General features: G+C 41.4%; 1 protein-coding gene across 1 annotated transcript; it reads right to left on the reverse strand.

Moving 5' to 3' along the window:
* Nucleotides 1-291: 291 nt before the first annotated feature.
* LOC308153016 (uncharacterized protein) lies at nucleotides 292-24,477 on the reverse strand (the record flags this gene model as incomplete). The annotated part of the gene is made up of 30 exons (XM_080526100.1): nucleotides 24,388-24,477; nucleotides 22,828-23,000; nucleotides 22,544-22,722; nucleotides 22,047-22,146; nucleotides 21,697-21,933; nucleotides 21,509-21,583; nucleotides 16,336-16,445; nucleotides 16,024-16,223; nucleotides 14,619-14,776; nucleotides 14,338-14,438; nucleotides 14,087-14,233; nucleotides 13,478-13,612; nucleotides 13,082-13,299; nucleotides 8,540-8,680; nucleotides 8,378-8,449; nucleotides 8,133-8,251; nucleotides 7,997-8,033; nucleotides 7,061-7,117; nucleotides 6,368-6,913; nucleotides 5,899-5,908; nucleotides 4,117-4,200; nucleotides 2,675-2,899; nucleotides 2,459-2,586; nucleotides 2,254-2,356; nucleotides 1,901-2,130; nucleotides 1,544-1,760; nucleotides 1,317-1,424; nucleotides 876-1,133; nucleotides 581-706; nucleotides 292-402 (listed from the first exon to the last, which is right to left on the reverse strand). Exons 2-30 carry the CDS (start codon nucleotides 22,991-22,993, stop codon nucleotides 292-294), a joined length of 4,398 nt encoding a protein of 1,465 aa, XP_080382226.1. The 5' UTR covers nucleotides 22,994-23,000; nucleotides 24,388-24,477.
* Between the last annotated feature and the right edge of the window lie 2,705 nt (nucleotides 24,478-27,182).

Genomic DNA, 27,182 nt, shown 5'->3' on the forward strand with positions numbered 1-27,182 from the left:
ATAATAATGGGTTTAAAACAAATACATTTTTAAACTGTAGTTGCAGCATTGTCCTAATAAAGTGAATTGTATTAAATAGGCACTGGTGTTTCTTTTTCCAAATTGACATGAATGACATTCACACTGCACCTCCATGATATGGTATATGGTGTTAATGATATGCAGCAAGTGAACAGAAATAATAGTAATTTCAAGTGCATGTCCTAGAAATGCAACTACCTACAAAAACCACTTCAGCAATGGGTTATGTCTAACCAAGACTGCCACCTAGTGGTGTAGTAGAGAAAAGGGTTATTCATCATCTCCCCAGCCCTCCTCAGAGAAGATGTCAGCCTGCCGTTTCTGGAAATTGCTTTTGAAGTCCTCATCGAAATGTTCAAGGTCACCATCCCGGAATATGCCCTTGATAAATAAGATAAGTCATTTACAAAAGCTGAACGATAATGGAAGAGAAACAGGAAATAAAACCAGTGTTTTAAATGGAATATAGAAAAGATTAATGCATAAAACTATGCATTGAACATAAACTACTTTTAGTGCATAACAATGTAGAACAGAACAGTGGTATCCTCTTCCTTACCTTAGGTAGATAACCCAGCAGTTTTGTGGCATGGAGTTTAAGAAGTTTTTGCCTCTCCTCTTCAATGATCTGCCGACGCATTGCCTCCCTCTCCTGCTCGATTGCCCTTTCTTCTGCCTCATGTTCCTTAGGGAGTACAAATGACATTCATCAATTCACTTAGAAGAAAACAATACATAGGCACAATTGTACACAACAGAAAAGCTTTACGGCTGCTATTGTGATCACATTGGTGTTTATGCAGAGTGCATCTGTTTCTGGGTTGAGAAAAGGATTTGTATCTTATTGTGTGTACCTTATCAGCCAGGTACTGGTGTCTCCTGTCTTCCAGAAGTTTTTCCACAGCTCGCTTGTGGTCCAGCTGCTTCATGCGGCGTTTCTGGGCGTTCATCTGCTCTATGCGGTCATCCTCGGCAAACTTGGCCATCATCATCTGCCGGAAGGCCTCCTCCTCCTCCTTCTCAGCCTGCCTCCGCATTTCCTTGAAGGCCATTTGTTCTTGGCAGGTCTGCTGCAACTCCAGCCTCTGTCTGATTCTTTTCTCCATCTCCTCCTGTTAACGGTCATTTACAAATGCACACAGGAAATACAGTCATCTATTATGGGCTGGTTTTCCACACCTAGATTAAACACCAAAAAGACACCTGGACTTAGTTTTTCTGTGTCCAGGAAATCAGCCAACAACATGTGTTTGAAGAATTTGGAAAAAGGTAAGGATTCTTTCTTGTTTGCTTACAATTTGTTTCTGCCTTGCAGCCTCTTCTTGCTCCTCCAAACAAAGCTCCTCTCGGACGCGCTCCATTTCTTCACGCTGCTGCCTCTCGATCTCAATCTTCTCAGTGAGCTACCAAGAGGAAAGACACACAATAAGTATTTTCTGACTATGAATATTGTTTATTATTATTTGTATACATATTCTTAACTATGATTAAAGTTAAGTGTTTCGCAACGTCTGTTTCTTACCATCTGGTGAAGATGTTCTTTTGCCTGCTGTTGTTCTTTGACTTTGGCCATTCTGTTCTCCTCCTTCCCCTGCTGGTAGCTTGCGAACTCCAGAATACGCCGGTTCTCTGCCTCCATCTTCTCCCGCTCCATTCGTCTCCACTCAGCCTGAAGCCTCTTGAACTCTTTAATGTACCCTTGGGTAGCGCTTATCTTCTCCAGTCTCAATTCCCTCTCCCTACAAATAAGAAAAGTAATTAGCTTTGGTATTATGCACATGACATTAAGTAGAAAACTGTGTGTGTGTGTGTGTGTGTGTGTGTGTGTGTGTGTGTGTGTGTGTGTGTATGTGAGGGGGGAACCAGGCCGTTCACTCACATCTGATCCTCCTCATAGATTTTCCTGACAATTTCGTCAACCATGAGCTTCTCCTTGAGGAACTCCTCATAAGCCTCCTGTCTTTTGTGTTCTTTCTCCTCCAGCTGCTGCTCCAGGTCCTGCTGGTAGCGCACCATCTCGTCATAGCGCCTCTGGTCCTGCTTCTCTTGCTCTACTGAGGCCCGCTCGTGCTCCCCCATCATCTTACGAGCAATATCCGCCTCCTGGCGCTAGTTTTCAGAAGAAAGGATGGACTCAACTTCACACAAAGGACAACCTACAGGTGTTTGATCTAGTCTCATACGATATGTCCCCCACACCCCCAGGAAGCACATACGATGAGACTAACTCACCACCGTCTCATATCTCATAGCCTCCTTTTCAGCAATCTGTGCAGCCCGCTCCCGGTTCATGTATGCAGACTTGAGCTTAATCTCCAACTCACGGAGTTCCACACTAAAAATGAACAAATTAAAAAGCAAATTAAGTCCTCCATCCTGACACAAGCTCTGGTTCATGATGACAGATACACTACTCCAGTTCCAACTGTGTACATACCTGTTTTCTTTGACATATTGCCTCATTTTTTCATCTCTTAGCTTTTCATAGCTGATGCGGGCTAACTCTTGTGCCATTCTCTCCTCTTGGACCAGTTGCTTTTCCTTGTATATTCTCTCCTCCTCTGCCTGCAATAGTTGGATCAAGTATTTACTTTTTGGAGGTTTATTTGCATGTAGATTTCATTTTAGTGCTGGGTGTTAGTTGCATACATACCTTGACAAGAGCATCCTCAATTTGACTTTCGTGAAGCTCATCTTGCACCTTGCGCAGGTATCTCTTCTTCTCCAGTCTCTCGTCACTCATCAGATTGGCTTGCATCTGTCTCTCCTGGGTGATGCGTTTTGTCTGATCTTCTCGTTGCTCCTCTTGTCGCCGACGTTCAGAGATAACCCTCTGCTGTTGACTGTGCGTCATGTTGCGGCGCTGGCTCATTGAAGCCTTGAGTTGAAGGGGAAATCATGTACAAAAGGTTAGCTACAAATAACCAGAGAAATAATTCAAGGTAGCTAGCTAACTTATAGAAAGCAGGTAAAAAGATAAACAAACGTTGCTAAACATAGATATAAGGTATAAGGTCAAATAGCGAGCTAATCATATGTTTCTATGATATCTAGCTAGCTCTGTTAGCAACTACTACTAGCGAGGAGGTGACGGCTACATCGTATTAACAAGTGAAATTATAAAACATCCTCGTAAATTTACCATCATTACATCAACTCGTTTGCAAGCTTTACAATTCTTCGCACGCCAGACTAGGCTGGAATGTATTTAAATCTTCATTTGGTTTGCTAATCACTTAATCTAGTTAGCGACATTTCCACTTGTTTGCGTCTTGTCGTCTTGGTAACGTCGCGCCTTTATGCCTGGTCGAATGTGATTGGTTCACAGGTCTGTCGGCTCGTCCCACTAATGCAGCCAGGTGCAGGTCCGGTGATGTAGTTACTTCTATGGAGATGTTGCTGTGATCTGCAGTCTCAGTCGCAATCAACTACTAGACTACAATATTTCAAACAAAAATCAAACCAAGCCTAGTCCAATAGGCTAGGTGCACAATCTCCATTACTTCCTGAAAGGCACCTTGCATGAACATATCCTGTCTCACTCTATTGGTTTAATTGATTAATCAGCTGTGCGGTAAACTGTTGGAACACACAGTGCACAGCTGATTAATCAATTAAACCAATAGAGTGAGACAGGATATGTTCATGCAAGGTGCCTTTCAGGAAGTAGTGGAGATCGTGCACCTAGCCTATTAAAGTCTGCGTAAATCTCAAGTAAATTGCTCTGATATATCACTTGATTTCAGGTGATTTAAAACAAATATATTCCCTTTGGTCTTTTTATACAATGATGCATGGCAGGTATTTAGTCACTGCAGAAAAGCCCTCTGGATTCTCGTAATTATTATTATTATTATTTTAAATATTTTACTATTTCATAATGCTCTAGCAACATCAAAAGGGATGGGGCTTGTCACCTGTCAGAGTCTCATGCTCCTGGGTTAAAACTGTCATCCATTGTTGACAGTCAGTCTATGAAGTTTGCTCCCATTGAGCATCATTAGCTGACATTTGGATCACCTCCAAAACAAATACAGACTAAAGAGAGGGACTAGATGAGATATGCACGTGTGAGGAGTTCCACACATTCCACACTGTGGCGATGCTCCTCCAGGTGCCTTGGAATGTCACCACAGTGTCTCCCAGAGACGCGTCTGGAAAATCTTCAAACAGCTCAGGCTGAGGTGACAACCAAGCACAGTATGTTTACATGGAAACTGTGCCCCACGAGAAAAGGAGGTGCTGAAAAATACTAATGACTGAATTTCATCTGTTCTCATGCTATGGTTTTGTTCCTTACTTTCTTTAGTGGAGATTTTTACAGTTCATTTTGACATTCTTGAGTTTGTAACAAAGACAAATCACGCTAAGGCTATATAATATACAATATATCTAGTAAACACAGAGATCGATGTGATGTTAATTAATAGTAGTGTTATCTCAAATTGATAGATTTACTTATCGGTCATGACTATTTTAGGCTTCAAAGAAAACACACTCCCTATCTCCACTGCTTTGCTTATTCTGTATGAATGATCTGCACATTGTGGCCAAGAGCGACACCTTTCCTGTCACTTGTCAAAAGAATGAAATCCATCTTCAGCTTGTTTACACATCAGCTCATGTCATCCATCTCCCTCAAGCTTTGCATCTTCCCCCTTCCCCTCTCTTCTCTCGACACAATATCAGATTGAAGTGTGACTATTATCAGATAGTGTTGATTTCTGTGACTGTGTTCTAAGGGCAAGGGTAGATGAAACCCCCCCCCATGCTGAGCAGAGTGAAGTGAACGAGTCAGTCTAGATTCCCTGAGCGTACACCCCGCTGGGTTGGCAACCTCTGTGGTCATGCCTTGTCAGTTGTCCCCCAAGTCAATCAAAAGATTCTCAAAGTCATCGGATTGGGAGCAAATCTTAATCAAGTTGTTATTAATTTCAACCTTGAAACTTGAAACAATATGAAACTGTGTTATGATGATGCCTGATGGGACAGCTACTCAGTATTTTATATCAGATATTTCATTTTTTAATTGTAATACATGTTGAAAATTATGTCCCTCATTGATAAAAGTAAAACAAGTGAATAAATAAAAATATATGAGTAAATTGTATGTAACCAAGTTATGCCTGTGAAAAACTGTTGAAAAAGCAGTACTCTAGGATAACACAAGGTGGCACAACAATCAAGTTCATAGCTATGAATCAAATACACGATAACATGGGCGATGATATCATGATGGTCAGCTCATAGATCTTAGTCAGTCATTGGCCTTCCATATTGTACTTCCAGTTGCCTGGCTCTCCACTCCCTTCAAGTCTCTCACCTGAGGTTCTCATCCTAGTCAGAGTACTTCTCTATGAACAGCTGAATCATAGCCCATCTTATACCATAGACTCTACATCTTAACCTGAGCTGTTAGCACTTCTATCCTAAATACGTTTGTAATAGGCTTTGTTAGGAATCATGTATATTATAGTATACCGTTGATCAGCCCACTTCATGTCCACCACGCTGGCTGGCTGTGATTCACTCTAAGGCCTGTGCCAAATGTCTGCTGCAGTGTGTCCTGAATCATTTATCACACCATCAAACAATGAATGATTAACTCAGAACCAAAGTTTATTTACACGATAGCAGTCGAAAGAAACACAATGATTCAAATGCTCTCCATCCACAATAGGGACCGATGGCAAAGAGAACAGGATGGACTACTAAGACAGAGCAGAACCCATCAGGAGAGAGGAAGCATCCAAAATAAACATAAAAGGCCTATATCTAGTTAGGATAGTCAAGGATACAGGGTACATACATCAATGCAAGAGAACATTCAGCTTTTGTTGCACATACTGTAAAAACGTCAAAGCCTGTTTTACACACTTGGTCCTTTCTAAGAAGAAAAAAAACAACTAAAAACTAAAAGGGGCATTACTTTGACTTGAATCCAGACCATCTTCCTACATTGGTGCATGTTACAGTTGTATTAAAATACTTATGAGGAGCTCAAGCAAATAGTCCTTTAGACATCGAAAAACATACGCTATTCACATTGTTTGCTAGTTTCACTTTCATTGAAAGCTTACAAGCAAATATTATGTTTGGCGAGTCATATCTTGCACAGATGTTATGAAAGTTTGAATGAATGTAGTTATGAAACTACATACAGTACAGTAACCATCCGTCATCTTTTCCCCAGTCAAGGATATGTCATGAAAGAACAGCAAAGAGATACATTTCAATAATATGCATGTATGCAGTATTCCCATAAAAAAAATCTTAAGCAGCACCGCCTTAAAAACAGAGATTAGACATCCAGGTGATCCTCCATCCTTTATTCTCTATTCTCTACTCTGAAGTGGCCGGGTCTTTTGGTTTGTTGGGACTGGAAGGAACACCATTGTCATCTGTGCTGAGAAGCTGGCCTCCAGCAGGACTCTGAGTGGAGCTACCCTCCACCTGCATGACCCCTGTCGCCCTGTCCTCTGGAACCATCAAGGGGTCCAGGGATGCACTGTCGCTGACCTGCTCACTGGGGTCCGAGCTCATGGATTCCAGCTGACTCAATGACTCATCAGAAGGTACCACACCCTTCTTTGACTCACAGGTCACAGTGACGGGAGGTGAAGGGGACCTGGGCCCAGCCTGCTCCTCCCTCAGCTCCCCTTCAACTGGGCTCTCCATGGGGGTTGGGTTTGAAGCCTTTGGGACTTCTTGGCTCTGATCGGTTGCTGGGAGGTCTTTCTCTGATAGCTTTTCTGGGCAGTTAACTGCTGCGTCATCGTCATCTATCAGGGTAACATCATCTTCAGCCTCTAAGTCTTCAACATCCATGACCTCCAGCTGTTCTCCTCCAGCAGATGATGGGATACATATGACTTCTGATAACTCCCTCGAGCTGTCGATGAAAAGAGAAAAAGGAATCAGTCTAATGGACAGTGGACTGAGGGCTTTTAACAAAACATCAATAGCAGTTAAGGATGGCACCAACCATTTGATTTTATCCAGCTCTATGGACTCTGCTATTTAATCTTGATACACTTACCGCTGTTCATCTTCTACATTTGCTGCTATCAGCTCTAGAACACGTGTCGCATAGAATCTGAAAGAACAGAACAACAGTCACATTATCATATAAGCTAATTAAATGTAATATCCTCTTAAAAGAAAAACAGTTTAATGACACAATTTGCTAAGACGGCATAGGAAATGTACAAAATGAATAATGTAAAAAAATATAAAAAATGTGTGGTGAAAATAAAATACAGAAAAACATTCACATGGCAGCAAAGTTACACTTATCATAAAACAAAGGAACCATGACCATGTCCAGACACAATTCTTCCTTGAACAAAAGGCATTTAGCATAAATATCAATTACCATGTAATTATTCAAATTAAAATCTCAGGAGGATTCTAAAAACAACCCCATAGAATGCAGAAAAAAAACATATTTCATACTTGTGAAGTTCACATGATAACATTTAAACTTGGGATCTCATGTGTATTGGTAGTACAGCGATGCTCTCAGAGGAATACAACAAACCAAGACATGAGGATATTCTGAGGAAGTGATCCTACAATGCCCCTTTATTTTCGCAGCTTCACAATGACTTGAAATGACCTTATTTCAGGTACCCATTCATTAAGCATTTTTTCCCAGTATCAATTAGGGCACATTTGCATTTGCTAAGGTCTTTAGAAATCTGCTTAATCTGTATCCCAATTAGTCCAATGTAAAAAGTATATGGTAGATATCTCAAAATAAATTATACCTCTGAACATCTCATAGGTCAGGGAATTGGAAGTCTCAAAAGCATTTAATCAAATTCTCATAACAAGGCTATGAGAGTTGTTACTTTATTTCGGAATCATCTTTGACTTTTCTTTCTTTTAGGCTTTGGCATGGATGTCACATAAAGCAGAAAGATACAGTAGACATTTTGTGGTTATTTCCTGTAATGGGGGAATATCTACTTACCCTTTTGGTCTGTCAACCAGGTCTGCAGGACGTAAAACTGCAGGATAATTTTTTTTGTCATATGCATTAGTTTTTAGGAAGATTATATATTAAAACATGTTTTGTAAGATTGTGGACCAAGTAAAGAGCCTCATACCTTTCTCAAACAGGACCTTACAGGTGTGACGTGGTCTGTCAACCAAATGTTTGCTCATGCGGTCAGTTTTGGATGCATCCACCAGGAAGTCACAGTTGAGACAGACTAAGGTTAAACTCCTAAAACAGAACAGTCGTTTTATGTTTTAGGTGCATATGAAGTAACAAAAAGTACTTCAGCTGCTGATAATTAATTTGAGAGCTCATAACTGTTTTGTTTAGTTTTTGGGGGGTGTTTATACATACTTTGGATTTTGGACTGCAATTTTCGGATTCTTCATTTTTCTAATTCTTTCTTTAGAGAGAAGACTATGGAACCTAACATAGGAAGGAAAAAAAAAACATTTGTTATATTAAGTAACAAAAATAAACATAAAATGCATGAGAATATTTGATATTCAAGGTTACCTTATCATATGATTTCCAAACGATATTTTGCAACTTGTCCGATACTTGCACGCACCACAAGCTGCAACCATTGGATAATGACCATAAAAGTCATCAATACTTGTGTCACACTCAATGCACGTGTGTTGTCCTTCACTGATGCTAAAGGAGGAGAAGGAAGAGATCTACAGTTATTAGAGCAAATTCTCATGGAAATGGTCCATTTGATTTACCAATTACATTCAAAAAAACATATTTTGAGATGCTCTTTGAAATCATACAGGTTACTTAATTGATTCATAATTAGTTGAGTTGAGAATCACAATATTATTTTTCACAATTCTGTATCAAATATATAATTTTTTTATTAGCCCACCTCCCTTCAGAGGACAACTTCATTATTTATCTTACAGGTTGTGATTTGTTTTGGATTTTTAAAAATGAAAAACATGTTTTACACATATTGGAGCGTACCTAACAATTATATTTTATTTATCACATTGAACTCCATTTCGACAGAACTTTGTCCTTTCATTAACCCTCGGATACCTGGACACAGATTACATTTTGCATTAATATTAAGCAGTGATTAATGCCCAAGGAGACCCCAAATAACAGAGGAGACATTTTGCCAAGCTTCTTCCGTCTTACACCTTTATTACAATGTGTTAAATCTTTAAAATGTTAGGAATACAGCACTATTGTAAGAAATGTACAAAATCTCATAATTAATTATATTTTCCTCAGATATAACTGTTTACTTTGTAATACCTACTGATCATAACATTTAGCCTGAATTTCTTAAAACAAACAGTATGTTTGAATACATCAAACACAATTCAGTCAGGACACACATGCCATTTTAAGCATTAAATAATAGCTTATTACCTGGAGTTAAATGACCACAGCATACAAGTACAGTGGGGGAAATAATTATTCAACCCATCAAAACTTTTAAATTTAACATAATTCCATTGCTGCTATTCACATGAAATTGATAATATGCAATGCATTAAAGGGAAATTACACCGGAAATAAGTATTGAACACGCTAACTGAAATGTATTTAATATTTGGTGGAGAAGCCTTTGTTTCCAATGACAACTTCAAGACTCTTCCTGTACAAAAAAACTAATCTCTCACAGTGATCAGGGGGATTTTGGCCCATTCTTCAACACAGACAGTCTTTAAATCTTGAAGATTCCAAGGGCCCCGCTGGTGAACCTTGATCTTCAGTGCCTTCCACAAATGTTCTATTCAATTTAAGTCTGGCGATTGACTCAGTCAGTCCAACACCTTCATTTTCTTCCTCTTTAACCAATTGAGTCTCCTCTGCATTATGTTTTGGATCGTACTGCTGGAAGATCCATCCACGTCTCATCCTGGTGGATGGCAACAGATTCTTCACAAAAATTATCCGGTACATGGCTCCATTTATCTTCACTTCACTCCTTTGGATTCCACCTGTATTCCACCAGTATCATGAAACCATACCGTGACCTCCGAACTTCACTGTAGGTATGGTATTTTTGGGATCATATGCAGCCATTTCTCCTCCAAACATCGCATAGTATTGCTGCCGAAAAGTCATTTTTTTGTCTGACCAGACTACACTCTCCCAGTAATAATGATGATGTAATAACATTACAGAAAGGAAAGAAAATGTAAACATTAACATTCAACTTGAAGCCCAAGTTATGAAAACTCCTAACCGTTGTTTATCTTGTTAGTGTGGTATAACTTGTAGCAGTTCCTGTCAGAGGTGAAACACAGGATCACGTTGCACTTCTCACAGAGGGTGTTTGTGATATGTTGGTGGCAGACTCTGCAGCGGCCCCGGGTCTTACACTTCACTGGCCAGTGGCCTGTTTGATCCATGTGGATATTATCAGTAACTCTATGACGGACCACTTTGGGTGGCTTTGGAGAGAGTATGGCATTAGCACCTGGACGTCCTCTTGTAGCTTGATGCAGGATCAGGCCAGTGGCAACAATGAAATAATCATACAATATCATAGTCATCATCCTCCTCCTCCTATTATAATAAGCAGTATTGTTGTAATTGCTATAGAAGTATTTTTTTTTTTTTTACCGCCACATCGAGGACAGAGCACATGCCTCCCACAATACAATAGGAAAAAACAGGGGAGTTGAGTACCTGTGCTCAAACCTCTCGTGTCATTGTCTAGGTCTCTCCACACAAGGCACAGTCACGGCGGTAGATCATCCATGCATTCACCAGGGCCGGCATGATGGATTGCCAGAATAGGTATAGGTACCACCTGCGAGACTTCATGTGGTACTTGGTGCGTGTCACGCATGCATCCAGGAGGTCGACACCACCCATGAAGGTGTGGTACTCCTTCACAACGTGTGGCAGAGGAACCTGGATGAACTCTGTGTCTTTGCTGCTCCAATGGCAGACCTCGTCTTGGGGCTCAACAGCACAGTGCGAGGAGATCAGTGTGACTGATCTGTTGTCGTGCCACTTGACAAATCACCATCTTTTTCGTTCTCTTCCACTCTCCAGTCCACTGAGCCTCTGCCCTCCTGTGCTAGATCCTTGTCGTCTTGTAGTCTCCAGCCTTCCATCCTGCGGAGGGTGACGAACATAGAAGAGCTGCTGTTCCAAGGAGGGTGTCTACGAGCGCCGGGAAGGAAAAAATGGTCATCAGCGAACACCTTGTAGTTCTTCCTTGGTGGCAGGGTTGAGCAGAGCTTCACCACCACGTCACCTCCCCTCCCTAATGACGTCCTCGGGACGAGGATCTTTATCCCCCACGGGTGGGGCCTGTCCCTCACATACCAGCGAATGGGGCAGGGCTTCCCTTTGAAGGGAACAACTTGTTCGTAGATGGAGTTGTGCTCTTCAGGAGTGATCTCCAGGCACTTGTCCCGCAGCATATCTAGCCATGGCTTCCAGCATTTGTCCCTCATTGGCGTTTCCCTGTGTGCAGTGTTGTCAGCGAAATGAAGTGCAGTCAGAAGACCGAGAAAGCGGTCTCTTGACATATGGTCTGCGACCATGGATAATCTTGTATCCGTTTCCCAGTATGCTCCAGTTCCACCTGGCATTTTGCAAAGGCCCATGCGGAGAGAGAGCCCAATGACCTGTTCTATTTCTTTTGCAGTAGTATTCACTGACTCACGGGAGTGAGACTGCTGTACAGAGTACAAATTGGTCTGCTCGGCCAGGAGCTGAATCATCTCGGGGGGTGATGAATTGCTTGAAGTATGCCAGAGGGGTGTTAACTTTATCAGTGTCTTGGGACATCTCTCCCTCAAATATACAATCAGGGGAATGGAAGGCTTTCTTTTTCCAGGAAAATCCTTTAGCTTTACACCTCTCCTCAGGTCTGGCATCAGAATGACAAGACAAGTCATCACTGCTGCTATTGGTAGCTTCACTCAGACCTGTGCTCTGACTAGGCATATAGACCTGGTCATTTTTGTTGTCTTCATCTTCATCTTCATCATCAACATCATCATCATCATACATGTCCTCAATATTTTCTTCATCATCATCAAGAGATTCTTCATCATTTTCACAACCCTCAAAATCACTGTTGTTACCAGTGATGATTGCAAGAGCATCTTTAACAGTATATTGTTCCTTGCGCTGCATGCTGAAAAAATATGAATGATATATGCATGTGACATGCATGTTATATTTCTCAATCAAATATAAAAAAACTAGTATTTTAACCAATATACGGTAAGTAGTTACGATTCTAATATGTTAAATAAAGAGATCCAGAGTTTTCATTCAGCTCTTGAGCCACAAATAATAATTTGACATGCTATACAAAGTATCATGGAATGTTTATCACTGGAGTTTCATATATGCAACTTGGGCTGAAAGGGACTATGGGCCGGTTTCAGAGACAAGGCTTAAGCCTAGTCCTGGACTAAATCACACTTTCAATGTAAAATCTCCATTGAAGATGTTTTTTAGTCTAGGATTAGGCTTAAGCCTTGTCTGTGAAACCAGCCCTGAATCTTTCTTTCTGAAAATGTACTCTGGCATATCTGGCTTATCTTATGAGAATTTTGCACCTATTGGATTTTAAAAACTTACCTTTGGACCACATACGAGACTCTTTCGGAGAAGCAGAATTTCCACGTTTACAGGCTTGTGATGTCTGCCATTTCCAGCAATAAATTCCAACCACGTAATTACAAAAAATCAGCCACCAGAAGATGCTAAAAGTGTTCATTCGTATCTCTTCTTGAAGACAGTGGTTTCCTTTTGTGAATTGATCGTGTACAGACATTTTACCAGGTGTTTAAAGACATTGTTTCCTATATGCAACTCCGGGCATTAAGAGATAAATTGTTCCCTATCATCAAACGAAAACAACTTTTATTTTTGGCAATGTTGAATCGCAATATATCGTAGTGTTGAATCGCAGCCTATATATTGTGATGATATTGTATCGTGAGAATCTGGGCAACTCCCAGCCCTATTCATAAAGAATCCAGCGAGTCCAACCTGTTAACTTACTACATTAACAGCTATGAAGGCATCACTGAACACAACAAGTTGACTGTGAATTGCACTGACCTGAGACTCATCAGTGCACGGTTGTTCACGCGCTCTTGCTTCTTCTGTGTGGACTTGGGTCTCCCCACGTTGGAGCCCTGTGAGGCAGATTTAGACTTGCTGCTCTGAGCTTTGGCTGGCTGTTTGGGGCCTGGGCTCTCTGGTACGACACTGATGGATCTGTCAGGATAGCTGGGGCATGTGGGAAACGCCCCAGATAGGGAGGCCCGAACCGTTACCTGAAGAGACACAGAAACATAATTAATAAAACATCAGAAATTGAAAAAGAATTATACAAATACAATTAATTGAGGAATGGTTTGTAGATTGGGCATATATTGCAATTAATGTGGCAAAAACCACACTGAGATGATTGTGTGAGATGGGAGGCCTTGAGATGTAAATGAAGGGCCAGACCTTGGTTCCAGGAGGAAGGCCCTCGAGGGCTCTGGGTTTCTTGAAGGTCTTATGGAACTGTGACTTGTGTTCCATTCTCTCCTTGGAGGTGAGGAAATTCAGCCTGCATTTTCCACAACGATGAATTCCTTTTCTCTGGGAAGTTGGGAGGAAAAAAGAAAATGGACAAATTCAAAATAACAAGTAACTTCAAACATAGATAGCATCATAATAACATCGTAATCACAAATGGGTACTATTCCTGTTCAATTCTTGACACTTGTGTGTTCAGTTACACAGACGGATACTGCAAAACATAACTTGCTTGATTGAGTTTACATATTTGGTGTTGGCTTGGTTCCATGGCTACATAGTGAGTTAATGTGTTGATCTGATTTCTTTTTGCCAGAGTGAGAGCCCCTTTCAGGCAGGTGAAGGAAAGCAGATGTTGCCGTCAGTCAGTTATGTATTACAGCAGACAACTAAATCAATCCAACCATTGGAGTGAAAGCCAATACGGCAATTCAAGTGAGTTACAATTCTACTGAGACCCAAATCTAGAGAGAAATTATGGCATTCAATACTTCAAAGGGTTGAACCATCGAGAACAGACATGAAAGAAGAACTTACCTGATGCTTCATGTAGTGTTGCATGTAGACATGACCACTTCGAAGGACTTTAAGGCAGAAGGGACAGAGGAGATCCTTGGTGTTTTCATGCACAGTGCGAAAGTGTGTCTCCACTTCAGAGAAGAATGAGGAACGATAGTTGCAGACCTAGGAGAAATATACAAAAGTCGTGCATCACTGTGAATAACATATGTTTTCTCCATTAAGGTAGATGATGAAAACAACAACATATATCATTTAAATAAATTCACCTGGCAGACGTAGGGCATCTCCCCAGGCTTGTGGTGGTCCTTCATGTGTTCCAAGAGCACTTGCTCAGACTCAAAGGCTAATTCACATATCTTGCAATTGGCTGGGGGGGTGGAAAACAAACACACAAATTACTAGTACAGTTAGATCTAACTTGTCCAAGAGAGGACAACTTGTAAAAGATACATTATGTGTCCAAGTAGGTTAAGCGTGATAGGGTGAGATGTATTGTTATGTTTGGGTTTCATTGTCAGCTGCAATTGTATTGACTGGAGTGCCGTACTTGAGGATTCGTATGGGCTGTGTGCACTCTCGATGTGGCACTGCAGCTGGAAGGGGGTTGAGTACTGCCGGTAGCAATGCTGGCAGGTCGTGTGGCTTTCCCAGCTCTCGCTGTTCTGTTTCTCCAGCTCCAGGTGGTGCTTCATGTGGTTCATGAACCTGTGAGAGAGTCACCGCATTGAGACATGTGGTTCATGAACCTGTGAGAGCCTCAACCGCATTGACACATTGAAGACATATAAAACAAATTGCTAAAGCAAAGAACACGGTTAGGAACAAAGTTGAATAGGTATTGAACAAGCAGTGCTTCCTTTGCCAACTGTGTGGCCGTCTACAGTAGCTGCGCTTTGGTGTGACAAGCAGTTGCTAAATGTAAACACACAAAACAAACGGTGCATGAATAAGTAAGCTGCAGTACTTCAACTTTAACCCCAATTTGGAGAGAGAGAGAAAACAATGTGTTGAGCCAAATTACAGCCAAGCAGTATCAAATAACATCTCTCACTAGTTAGTGGCCTACGGGCGCACCAATGCTGCGCTTCAGGTCCCAAAGGTTTTAAAGATAAATTAGTGACCATTCTCCTTGCCTCTCACTTTCTAAGCATGCATAATGGGCTATTATAATACAAGCAATTACACAAAGCTTTTTGTTTTGCTTAATGATGTTGTGTTCCACGGCTGCGGCGAGCCTTCCTAGCCCTATCTGCCACTGCTGCCCTGACAAGGCAAGGCCCATTTTTCAGCCGGCACATTCTGCTACCTCAGCTCCTCTAATAGGGATTTTTATGCGTATGAACTATGACCTCCGCTGCCAGACTGTGGGTGCAGTACAAACGCGTCTCCCCATTAAAAGGAGCTTACAAAGGCTTTTCTTGCAGCTCTCCGAAGCAAAGTTATTTAATCAAAAGGAGCAGTTCTTACACCACCCAAACTAGCAGCCATATTTCATCTCTGGCCCCAAGTGGGAATATGGACTGATAACGTCATCCATCTGAGGGAGAAAACTGTGATGAGGGCATGGGCACTTTGGATCTCCTCTATTGCTGTATGCGTTAATCACTCTCTATGGGCAGAGGCTCTTCATCTCAGAGACCATAAACACATCTCTATTCCCCTTGACATCCATTAGAGTTAGCAGTAACACTTCTCTACAAGTTGCACCAAAACAGCATACAATAGACAAGGTCGAATGACAATAAAACTGAAATGCATTGACAAATAAAGACCTGTTGACATACCCCTCTATTACCAATAACGTCATGCTTAATATCAACATTGTTATTCTTCACATATTCTGGAAAATGTGTTCGAAAACAAATAGCTGAGGCACTAATTCAATAAATTGCATATTACTGAATGAAATGGACACAGTTACATTCAACAGCTGCTTATTTAGAGAGAAATACCTAACGTTGTTCTTGAGGACTTTCAAACAGCTTTGGCACTTGAAGGTTGTGTTGGTCTTAATCTCCCGCGGCTTCTGCGTGTCTCCTTCATGTCTACCATAGTAGAAGTCAGTGACCAGCATGATGCGCTTGCTGGACGAGAGGTTAATAGACTTCAGGGTTGAAGGGAAGACGGACTCCAAAAGATTAGGACAGCAGCTCTGAAATTAAAGACATTTAACAGAATTGTAAAAAGAAAATTGCAGACATGTTGACTTATCTGTTGATCAATGAGCATTAGCCTGGATTCTAGAATAATCAAACAAAACTCACTGTCATGTGACTTTTCATGGAATCTTGATGGACGAACATCTTTTTACACTTCGGACACTTATTTTTGAAGGCAATGCCATTTTCTAATATCTCATAGGACGGGACAGAACCTGCAAAAAAACAAAATAAATTAAAATCCCCCCAAAATGGCAGTGTTTAACTTGTACACAAGGTACATAATTAAAGAAACTTCTTCCATATACATTGTTAGCTTACAACAGACGATTTAACAGATGTTAACAACAGGGCTCGACATTAAGGCTTGTCCGGGACAAGTACATTTTATGTTCGGACAAGAGGACTTGCTCCTGCGGTTGTCCGACGGACAAGTCAAAACAAAAAATGAAATCAAGATGTATTAATATGTGACAGCAGCTGGTGAAACCGGGAAGCAGTCACCAACCAATTAAAATGTTTGGACTGTTATTCTGAAAAATGTCAATACATTTCAACGTTGTTGAAAATCAATGGCACACTCGCTAGTCAAGCCAAAACATTGCAATGCAATGAATTGGGTGAGTAATCCCCACTACTATCTAGTTAACTATAACACTACTTTACATTGTTAGCAGGCTCACAAAATACGCTGTGTTAGTTGACTAGCGAGTGTGTCATTGATTTTCAACAATGCTGAAATGTATTTACATTTTTCAGAATAAAAGTCTGAACATTTGATCGGCTGCCGACTTGTTCCCGGTTTCACCGGCTGCGGTCACATATCCGCAAAAAAATAATTCCTCCTTCAGTCCGACCGGGAAAGAAAAACAAGAAAGAAAATCACAACCCGGTGATGCAAGTTTATGAGCATCATATAAAAGAAATGCAATCCAAAATGTGTGGCCAAAAACAATGGCCTCTGGTACAATTTTGTTTGGTGATATTTATTTACATACACAATATAATATAATAAAAACAACAACACTATATAATTAATATACTATCATGTAATCATTTAATAATAAAATAATATAATGTACAATATAAATACAGTATATATAATATGCTTCTTTCTTCAAATCTAAGGGGAAGCACTAGGTTGATGGAAAGATTGGTCCATATTTCATTGCTCTTCTGAAGTCTATTAACCTCTCCTGCTGTGTCTTTCCTCTCTGCATCATGGCTTTGTTCATCTGTTCAGCATTCATTTCTCTTTCAAGATTCACTTCAGCTGTCTGTCTGGATCTGATCTTCCCCTTCCCTTCTGTATTCTGTTTTCTGGCCAGATTCACTTCTTCAGGTGTCCGACTGGATATGGCATTTTTCTTTCAAGATTAACTTCTTCAGGGGTCCTTCTGGATCTGACCCTTTCCATTCGTTCTGCATTCTGTTTTCTGGCCAGATTCACTTCTTCAGGTGTGCGTCTAGATCTGACCCTTGCAATTTGTTCTGCAGTCTGTTTTTTGGCCAGATTCACTTCTTCAGGTGTGCGTCAAGATCTGACCCGGTCTGTCCTTTCTGCAGCCTTTTCTTTCTCAAGTTGTTTCTGTTCTGATGTTTGTTTAGACCTCTGTATCCAAGTTTGCAACTGCTTGATTTTCTTTCTGTGTTCTTCAGTTCTGTCTTTAGTTTTGATCTTTAAAAGATTTTCAAGAAGTGTCTTTTGTTCTTCAATATCAGCAGGTTTTCTTTTTGTTTGTTTTGTTTCCAAATCTTCATTTTCTTCATCTGATTTTCTTTTCATAGAATCCAAGTGTGAAACTGCTAGAGAGAGCAATGCATTTTCTTACAAAGGTAAGTATGGTTAAGGAATGACAAATTACAACATACAATTGAACAGCATAACTTGAACTAGATTCGTAAGGCAAGTATAACACATACATTACAATGCGAAAATGGTCTATACACAAAATTAGGCAAAGAACAAATATTCCATTACAATGCAACTATAATGATCTATACACAAAATATAAGCACATATATATGTAAAGCACCCTGTGCATTCGTGCTGAGAAGGGTGCTATATAAATAAAGTTTTACTTACTTACAATAAAGACAGATCAGCATGTAGCTGAAAGGCTAAAGCTAGCAAGGAGAAGCTAACAGCTTAATAAATTGCATCTTTGAACAATATTAAAAAAGGTAATAAGTTCTGGACATCACTATTATGCTAATCAATTAGTCTTAGTATACTTACAGACATTGCCTTTAACAAACATGTAAAATAAATATAGAAAGAGATAAAAGGACAGCTATTGGTTTTCCAGAAGAAACAGGAAAGTGGCAGTTATTACTTGAACAATAGCAATGGAATTCCAAACCCAACAAGAGGGTGCATGGAATGTTGCGAGATTATCATCGGGATGTATGACATAGTGGAGCAGATAAGCTCTGATATATATAAGAATTGTGCATTTTATGACTAAAGCATGACATTTCGTCCAGTGTTTCCAGAGTCTACCTGACACCAGAGGTCAAATCTGAAGTGACTCCACGTCTAAAAATGAAGTTTACAGTCTATAGAAACACTGGACAAAATGTCATGCTTTAGTCCTAAAATGCACAATTGTTATGCCTATCAGCCTAAAGGCCAATGCACACGGTGTGCGATTTTGTCGCACAACAACATTCGAATCTCAATTCTTTTAATTATTTCAATTGGCGTGAATGGAGAATCGAATGTTGTCGTGCGATAAAATCGCATCGCACGCCGTGTGCATTGGCTCATTGAAAACAATGGAATCGAATTCGGCGATGCGACAAAATCGGGGCTGTGTGCATTGGACTTACAGTATATCTCAAAAGTGAGTACACCCTTTAGATTTTTGCAAATATTCTGTCATATCCTTTCAGGGGATAACACTATCTTAATGAAACTTTGATATAACTTAAAGTAGTCAGTGTGCTGCTTGAATAACAGTATAGATTTATTGTCCATTGAAAATTACTCAGTACACAGCTGTTAATGTCTAAACAGCTGGCAACAAAAGTGAGTACACCCCATAGTGAACATGTCTAAATTGTGCCCAAAGTGTCAATATTTTGTGTGACCACCATTGTTATCTAGCACTGATTTAACCCTCCTGGGCATGGAATTCACCAGAGCTGCACAGGTTGCTTCTGGAATCTCCTTCCACTCCTCCATGACGACATCACGGAGCCCACGGATGTTGGACACCTTGCACTCCTCCACCTTCCTCTTGAGGATGCCCCACATGTGCTCAATTGGGTTTAGGTCTGGAGACATACTTGGCCAGTCCATCACCTTAACCTTCAGCTTCTTCAGCAAGGCCGTTGTCATCTTGGAGGTGTGTTTAGGGTCATTATCATGTTGGAAAACTGCCCTACGGCCCAGTTTCCGAAGAGAGGGGATAATGCTCTGCTGCAGGATGTCACAGTATATATTGGAATTCATGTGTCCCTCAATGAAATGCAGCTCCCCAGTGCCGGCAGCACTCATGCAGCCCCAGACCATGATGCTGCCACCACCATGCTTGACTGTAGGCAAAACACATTTGTCTTGGTACTCCTCACCAGGGTGCCGCCACACACGCCGGACACCATCTGACCCAAACAGGTTTATTTTGGTCTCATCAGACCACAGGACATGGTTCCAGTAACTCATGTTCTTGGATTCATTGTCTTCAGCAAACTGTTTGCGGGCTTTCTTATGCATCGGTTTCAGAAGAGGCTTCTGTCTGGGGCGACGGCCATACAAACCGATTTGATGCAGTGTGTGGCGTATGGTCTGGGCACTGACAGGCTGACATCCCACTTCTGCAACCTCTGCAGCAATGCTGGAAGCACTCGCACGTCTATTTTTGGAAACCAACCTCTGGATATGAGCATGTGGACTCAACTTATTTGGTCGACCCTGGCGAGGCCTGTTCCGAGTGGAACCTGTCCTGGAAAACCACTGTATGATCTTAGCCACTGTGCTGCAACTCATTTTCAGGGTGTTGGCAATCTTCTTATAGCCAAGGCCATCTTTGTGAAGCACAATAATCGTTTTTTTCAGCCGCTCAGAGAGTTCCTTGCCATGAGGTGCCATGTTGTCCAGCATTCAGAGAGAATTGTGCCCAAAACACCAAATTTAACAGCCCTGCTTATCATTTACACCTGAATCCTTGTAACACTAACGAGTCACATGACACCAGGGCGGGAAAACAACATCATTGGGCACAATTAGGACATGTTCACTATGGGGTGTACTCACTTTTGTTGCCAGCTGTTTAGAGATTTAACAGCTGTGTACTGAGTAATTTTCAAAGGACAATAAATCTATACTGTTATTCAAGCAGCACACTGACTACTTTAAGTTATATCAATGTTTCAGTAGGATAATGTTATCCCCTGAAAGGATATAACAGAATATTTGCAAAAATCGAAAGGGTGTACTCACTTTTGAGATATACTGTAACTAACAAGTTTGTTGTACACAAATCGTGGAATGTCCGTGGGAACCCTGAATGTTCAGAACTCAGCAGCAGTTGGTAATTTCCATTTCAAACCCATTTTCTAACTTGTGACGACGACTACAGTTTTTAATGTACACAGACATAATATGCATTAAGTTTTCACCTGGGTCCCAGGATTCCTACAGTGTATATATCTAAGCTGTGACATTTATAATTTGTTGAAATATTCAGTGTTGTTTGAAAACCGTGCTCCCCATTCACACAAATGGTGGAATGCTGTGACATTTATATTTTTTGAGATAGAACTGCACCGCTTAAATTTTTTATTAACAAGCTATGCCGCACCTCATTCTCGCTGCTTATGAGGTGTGGTGTAGCTTGTATCAGAATTTCAAAAATGCTACTGTGTGCACGTGACTGTTATAAACCCCACTGCCCGTGAAAGTGCCAACCTCCTTGACCGCGAAGTTCGCTTGTGGGGAGCACGGGGTATGTTGTCACACTTTTCACACTGTCTACATTTACTGGGCGCAATACATCACAAAGGTATAAATGTCATACCAAATGAAAGAAGGAAATCTTGGGCACATATTTTGTTTTAATTATATCTTCATATGTTATTTCAGTACGGAGATTTGTGACAATTTTCCCCATTAGCGGATAAATTGTCACACTACGTTGAGCACGCACACACACACACACACACACAGTCGTCATATTTGGATAAGTAACTTGAGATGTCGTAAAAGATAAGTTCACTTGTCCGAAGGACAAGTACCAGAAAAAGCTTAATGTAGCCCTGAACAAGCAACTCTTACCCATGTCAGGTTTGGCTTTTTTAGCTGTGCTGTCCTGTTGATCTGGAGGGAAGCCTCGTTTGAGGTAGCCATTGCCTGTGCGAAGAGGGAGAATAGATTCCCTCAAAGGTTAGCACTTACAAAGTCAGACGGATCCAAGCAAGGCCACAGATATCCTAGAAGACCTTTGGGCCTGCCATGGTTCTTACCTTGGGTTGACATGGGTGGGGACAGAATCTGGACAGGCTGTGGTTTGGACATATTGAAGCGGTTGGGCTGCAGCTGTTTGGACGCCTGTGCAGACGCTGGTGATGACATCGCAGCGGGGCTCTGGACATTGGACAGGGTGACCACGTTGTTGTGGATCAGCTGCACTTGAGGCCTGTGGATAACTCCCGGCATGGGCTTGGCCTGCGTCATCTTCTGTAGAACATGCTGCTGACCGGCTGCAAGACCAAACACACACAAGTTAAAACTGCGGTACATGAAACCCAACAACCCTGTAGATGAACCCAGTCTGTCAACGATGCATCTTTATTGAATGAAGGTAAGTTTTTACCTGGAACCACCGTGAAAGATGTCCCCGGAGGATATTGTTTCCCAAGAGTGGTGATGAAAGTAGAGGTGTTTGACGTCAGTGGTGCGGTCACAATGAAACCCTGAGAACATTTGAAAGATATATGTTTCACATGGTCTCAGTCTGCTTAACGGTCCAGTATGTAGATATGAGCATTAAAATGTATAAATCCAAGATAGAAATTGGTAGTAGTAATCAAGGAATTAGATCATCATGATAAAGACTGTTAAGTGAAGACCACTGTGTCGGTCCCATCAATGCGTTTTCGAAGATCAGGTGTCATGGTCAGGCACTGGGTAAGCTACTTTTTTTTTACGTCCTGTGTGTTCACAAGACTATGCTCATATTCAAATTCTCTGTGGTGAAAGAGCAGCAAAGCACAAAATGACATGCGCTACCTTAAGGTACACACAACAGGATGTTCCCCATGTTGCATGTCCACTAGAGACACATGAAGGAAATAAAGTCAAACAATCTACCTGATTGTTGACATAGATGGGCTGAGGAGCAGGTCCAGGGATTATGATGGACTGGGGAACTGGCTTGTTGAGAGCTAAAGACTGGACATTCGAAGTATTCAATATCCTACTGGTGGCTCCTGGTCTTCCAACTGTGCCAGCCTGAACCGGTGTAGTCTTGACATTAGGTTGATTGTTTGCTTTAAAGGCAGGGTACACACAGACACAAAGAGATTAGGATGATGTCCAATATAACCCAATTCAGTTTCGTCATGACATCATATTCATCAACAATGTGAGCTTACTTGGTCTGGTGATGAGCTTAGATCTACTGAGCTCCCCAACAAAAATGGGTTCATCGTCGTCATCATTATTATTATCATCGTCGTCGTCCAGTAGATGAACCTCTGGGACCTGTCTCTGCCACGGCTCCAGCTCCTCCTCTTCACATTCCATAAAAAGCTCAGACATTGTGAAGCTGACAAATGGATATGAGAGTGTCAATCTGGTGCGTTATACAGATAGCAGTTTCTCCACATTTGCCATAAGCCCTTTAAAACTCTTTGACTGCCAGCCATGTTCAGAGCGGAGAGCTCCACACTGCCAGACTTTTGGGGCATTTTCGCTGAACTTTGAAGACCCACCAAATATTGACTTTTCGGACTACATAAACATTGAACATATCTACCAAAACTTTAGACTCTCTTCTTTCATCAGAAAAAGAAAGTTTGTTTCTAGCCTCTTTGAGTGTTTAGAAATCGGCAGTAGAACATAGGGTGGTTTCAGCAAAAACACCTGATTTTGACCAATAAACAGAGAAAACGAGCTTTTTCTGCAGAACTTTTTTTTTCTTTTTTTCTGCACTTTTTCTGTATCATCCGACTCTGAACTGTTTGAAGAGTCGCGCGATGGCAGCGCTGCTCCGCAATGCTCCGCGCCGCGTTTGGCACATACCCTGATCCGTTTCGCCATTACTACAACCCACAGCAAGCCACTTCCTTCTCCAGGCTTTTATCGAACTACTGCCCCCATCTGGGACCGAAATACATTACACCCAAGTCTGAAATTCACTCGCTAGGTGTAGAACATGTCAATAACGCGATCCCCGCGTTTTTTTTTTTTTATATAAGACGGCGTCTTTGGCAGTCAACGTTACTATTCTATAAGACGCCAATTGGCGTCTTTGGCAGTCAATGAGTTAATTTAACGATTACGTTCATGAATGGGGTCGACTAAACCCCTACACTCTCATCATAACATAACCAAAATAACAATGGCCCTTCTTCGATGTAGGGTTCAGTCTAATTGCTGGTATGGAATGGAAAGTATGTTGCAGTTAACACAATGCAGCGATAGTTTCAACCCCACCTGTCATTCTAATTACATTGGAAACCTCTAAATATAATATAATTACATTTACACATTTCTACACTTATATGTTCACTGCAACGCTTGAACGTTTTCGCTTCAGGGATTAGTCAGACCCTCGATGTATGCTAAATTAGCGGGGGCTAGGTAGCATTCCATAAACACCTCCTCGCTTACGGTTCGCTTAGCTTTAATCCATAGAAGATAAGGATAGCTAAGGAATAACTTGGTTATAAGTTAGTTATTACATATATCAAGTAACGCAAAAACTACGTTACAGCCTGATATCCATATTACGTCTATATCTTCTTTAACACCTCGCTTGCAAGCTAACTGCCTAGCATCCTAGCTAACATTGGCCCGGCCAGTCATGGCGCCTGGCGCTACAACAGTATCCACATCCGACATCAATTCGATGTAAGATACAACCTTGTTCTCAACAACTGCAATGTGCAGTCAAAACCCAGTATCGTTGATAAAGCTCAGAGTCACCTTACCTCTCAATCTACAGTTTATTTACGTGATAACACATTGGAGATAGACCTCGGGGGCTCCCATGAATACAACAATGTGGTCGTGGTGGTTGATGGGAATTTTCTTTCTTTGCTGCTCTGGGATGTCACTTCCCCTGTGTCCTACTTGTCCAGGCATGTTATATTCTTGTAAGTAGGCAGCTTTGCTTGCATGAATGGGTTCAATATTTAGTAAATCACATATCTGAAATGGCCTGAGTAAATGTACAGTAAAATAAACAAATGCATCTCGACATTTTCATAAATAGCATCTGATTTCTAAGGTTTATCTATGTTGTTGTTGTTGTTGTTTACTATGTGTTTCAGTATGTTGATTTCTGACACAATCGTGTTTATTTGACAAATAAACAAGATTGTGTCAGAAATCAACATACTGTTCTGTCTGATTTTGGTCTGTAGTTTATGTGATTCCTGTGATTGTATGTGGTCACGAAAGTACCTTTTTGTATCATGCACTATAAGAGCACAATATACCTCCCTAAGCATATACATTTGACTTCAACATGAGTTTCGGTCACCTCTTGAATAATTCCAGGATACATTAAATTATCATATATTCAGAGAACACCACTGGCCGATGATGCCTGAGTTTTGCCAAGGAATTTCAGACTGCTTCTGATTGTTATCCTTCTGTGTGGGTGCTGTTGCCTGAACCTCAAAGGTAAAGGTTTTGGTGCTATAACACTGACACTCCAGAATCTGTCTTGTTGAGCAAAGGCAGCTCACATCACGGTAACTAATTTCTCCCAAGGTAACTGTTGCGACTTGGTGAATGTGCATGGTTGATGGCACCACTGGGAGACTTTCCGGCATGTTCTTTGTGGCTTCAACTACATTATCCTCAGTAATGTAGAACAGTTTTACTGAGGTCTGTGCATCCACCAGTGCATTGAAGAAGAGCTCAGCGTATATCTTTCCCGTGGCTGACAAGCCTGTCAGTGGTCCTTTTGAGGAGGCCTCCTACGCCATCTGGAGCACCCTTGCCGTGACTTGCCTCAAACAAGTTCCAGGTGCCTGTTGGAAGCCATACTTGGTGCAGCATAGTGCAAAACAGATAGAAATTGCCTTTCTGCCTGTATTGTGTGCACGGCCCATCGCTGAAAAAATGCACCACAGTCACATTGGGATAGGAAGCCTTGACCAGGTTGAGTATTGGGGATAGATGGGTCCAAATGGCTGCGGGGCCCTTCTCTTTCGATGAGCTTATTGTGCCAAAGCACACATGTTCCTCCCCTCCACCAACATGTAGAACTCCAGTGTGGAGCGTTGCCTGCTGCTGGTTCGACGCAAAGTGTACGGCTTGGATTTCAGTGGAGTACTTGCAAGCATAGTTTTCAGAGAAATCAACATGAATTAGGCATTCATGATCTTTCATACTCCTCTTTAGTTCCCGGTGATAAGCGAATTGGCGTTTTATGTTGAAGAGGTGTCTTCGGAAGTTTTTAAGTTGGCATTGGAAGAGCTCTAGCAGGTTCTCTAAAGTTGTCTCCGTCCTCTTTTTCACTGTGATTTTGACAGACACTTTCTCCTTTTCACCTGCCTTGTTCTTTTTCTCTCTGAGAACAGACTCTGTTGTCCACTGTGTGAGAAAAACACTTGCTTGCAAATCCCCCTCAGTTGCAACTGGAAAGTCTTTCTCTTTGCAGTTGGGACATTCACTGTACATGCAGTCCTTCAAATTTGAGTCACAGCATATTGACTCTGAGTCTTTGCTCCCAATGAGTCGGAGAGAATGTAGCTTCTCTACAAGAAAACAGAGATTCTCATGTACCTTGCATAAGCAGGTCTCTCTGTCTGCAATGGATGGCTGGGCCACCCAGAAGGGTCGCATACGGCAGAACAAAGAGTATGAGATGCTGCAGTTGGAACTCTCAAGGAGGAATTTCCTATGCAGGTTTCTCATGGTGTCGTTTAGGAACCTTTTCTGTTTCTTTATCTTCCCTCTTGTTATTGTTTGCGATTTCCCAGCTGTTAGGCGACTGTTCTCATCCTGTGTCAAGAAGGACAAAACTTTGTTGCGCAGTTTATAGCATAGGGATCTGTACTTTAACTTGTTGGAGATGATGGATATATCACTGTGGTTCTGTTGTCCTTCCTGACACTAGACCTGCGATTACCTGCCTAGTTTTTGTGTGTTTGGTAGAGGCTTACTTTTTGCGGATGTTGTCCACTAGGGCATGGTGGAAAACTAATGTTTTCTGCACTTCTCTAGGCACAGGAAACCTTCCTAACAGGCGCTTAGTTTTTGATCTGGGTGACTCTGAATGTTGCTGTAGTCTGGCAAGTCTTTTTCTGAATTTGTCTGTGTTTCTTTTCTGTAGTTTAAGTGATTCCTTCAAAGTCTGAATCTCCCTGTATAACTTGGACTCCCTTCTCTTGACCTTCTTCCTTCCAGCACTTCTCTGTCTGAAATTATACACAAAGCATTGATACTTTATTGATTGTGTCCTTTGTTTATGCTGACTGAACAGAATAAGGACAAGTCATTACTCTAGTATTACCATCATTCCATAATCTATTGTTAAACCTATTTTCTATTGTTCAACCTTTCTTACCTTGACATCTGAGGCTGTGGATCAACTTCAGGACTCTGGGGTGGAGTAACCTGGTTCTCTACCACTTGCTTTCTCTCTCTGGTCTGGCGCTGGGCTGATCTCCAATATGCTCGTTTCCTTCTCTTTTCCCTCTCACTTAAATCCTTCAGTGCCTTCACCTTCCCTTGCTTTTTGTTCTCATGCCATGTCTCTCTGTGTTTTTGT

The sequence above is a fragment of the Nansenia antarctica genome (genome assembly GCF_963989245.1).
Source record: "Nansenia antarctica genome assembly, chromosome: 1".
Lineage (NCBI taxonomy): Eukaryota > Metazoa > Chordata > Actinopteri > Argentiniformes > Microstomatidae > Nansenia > Nansenia antarctica.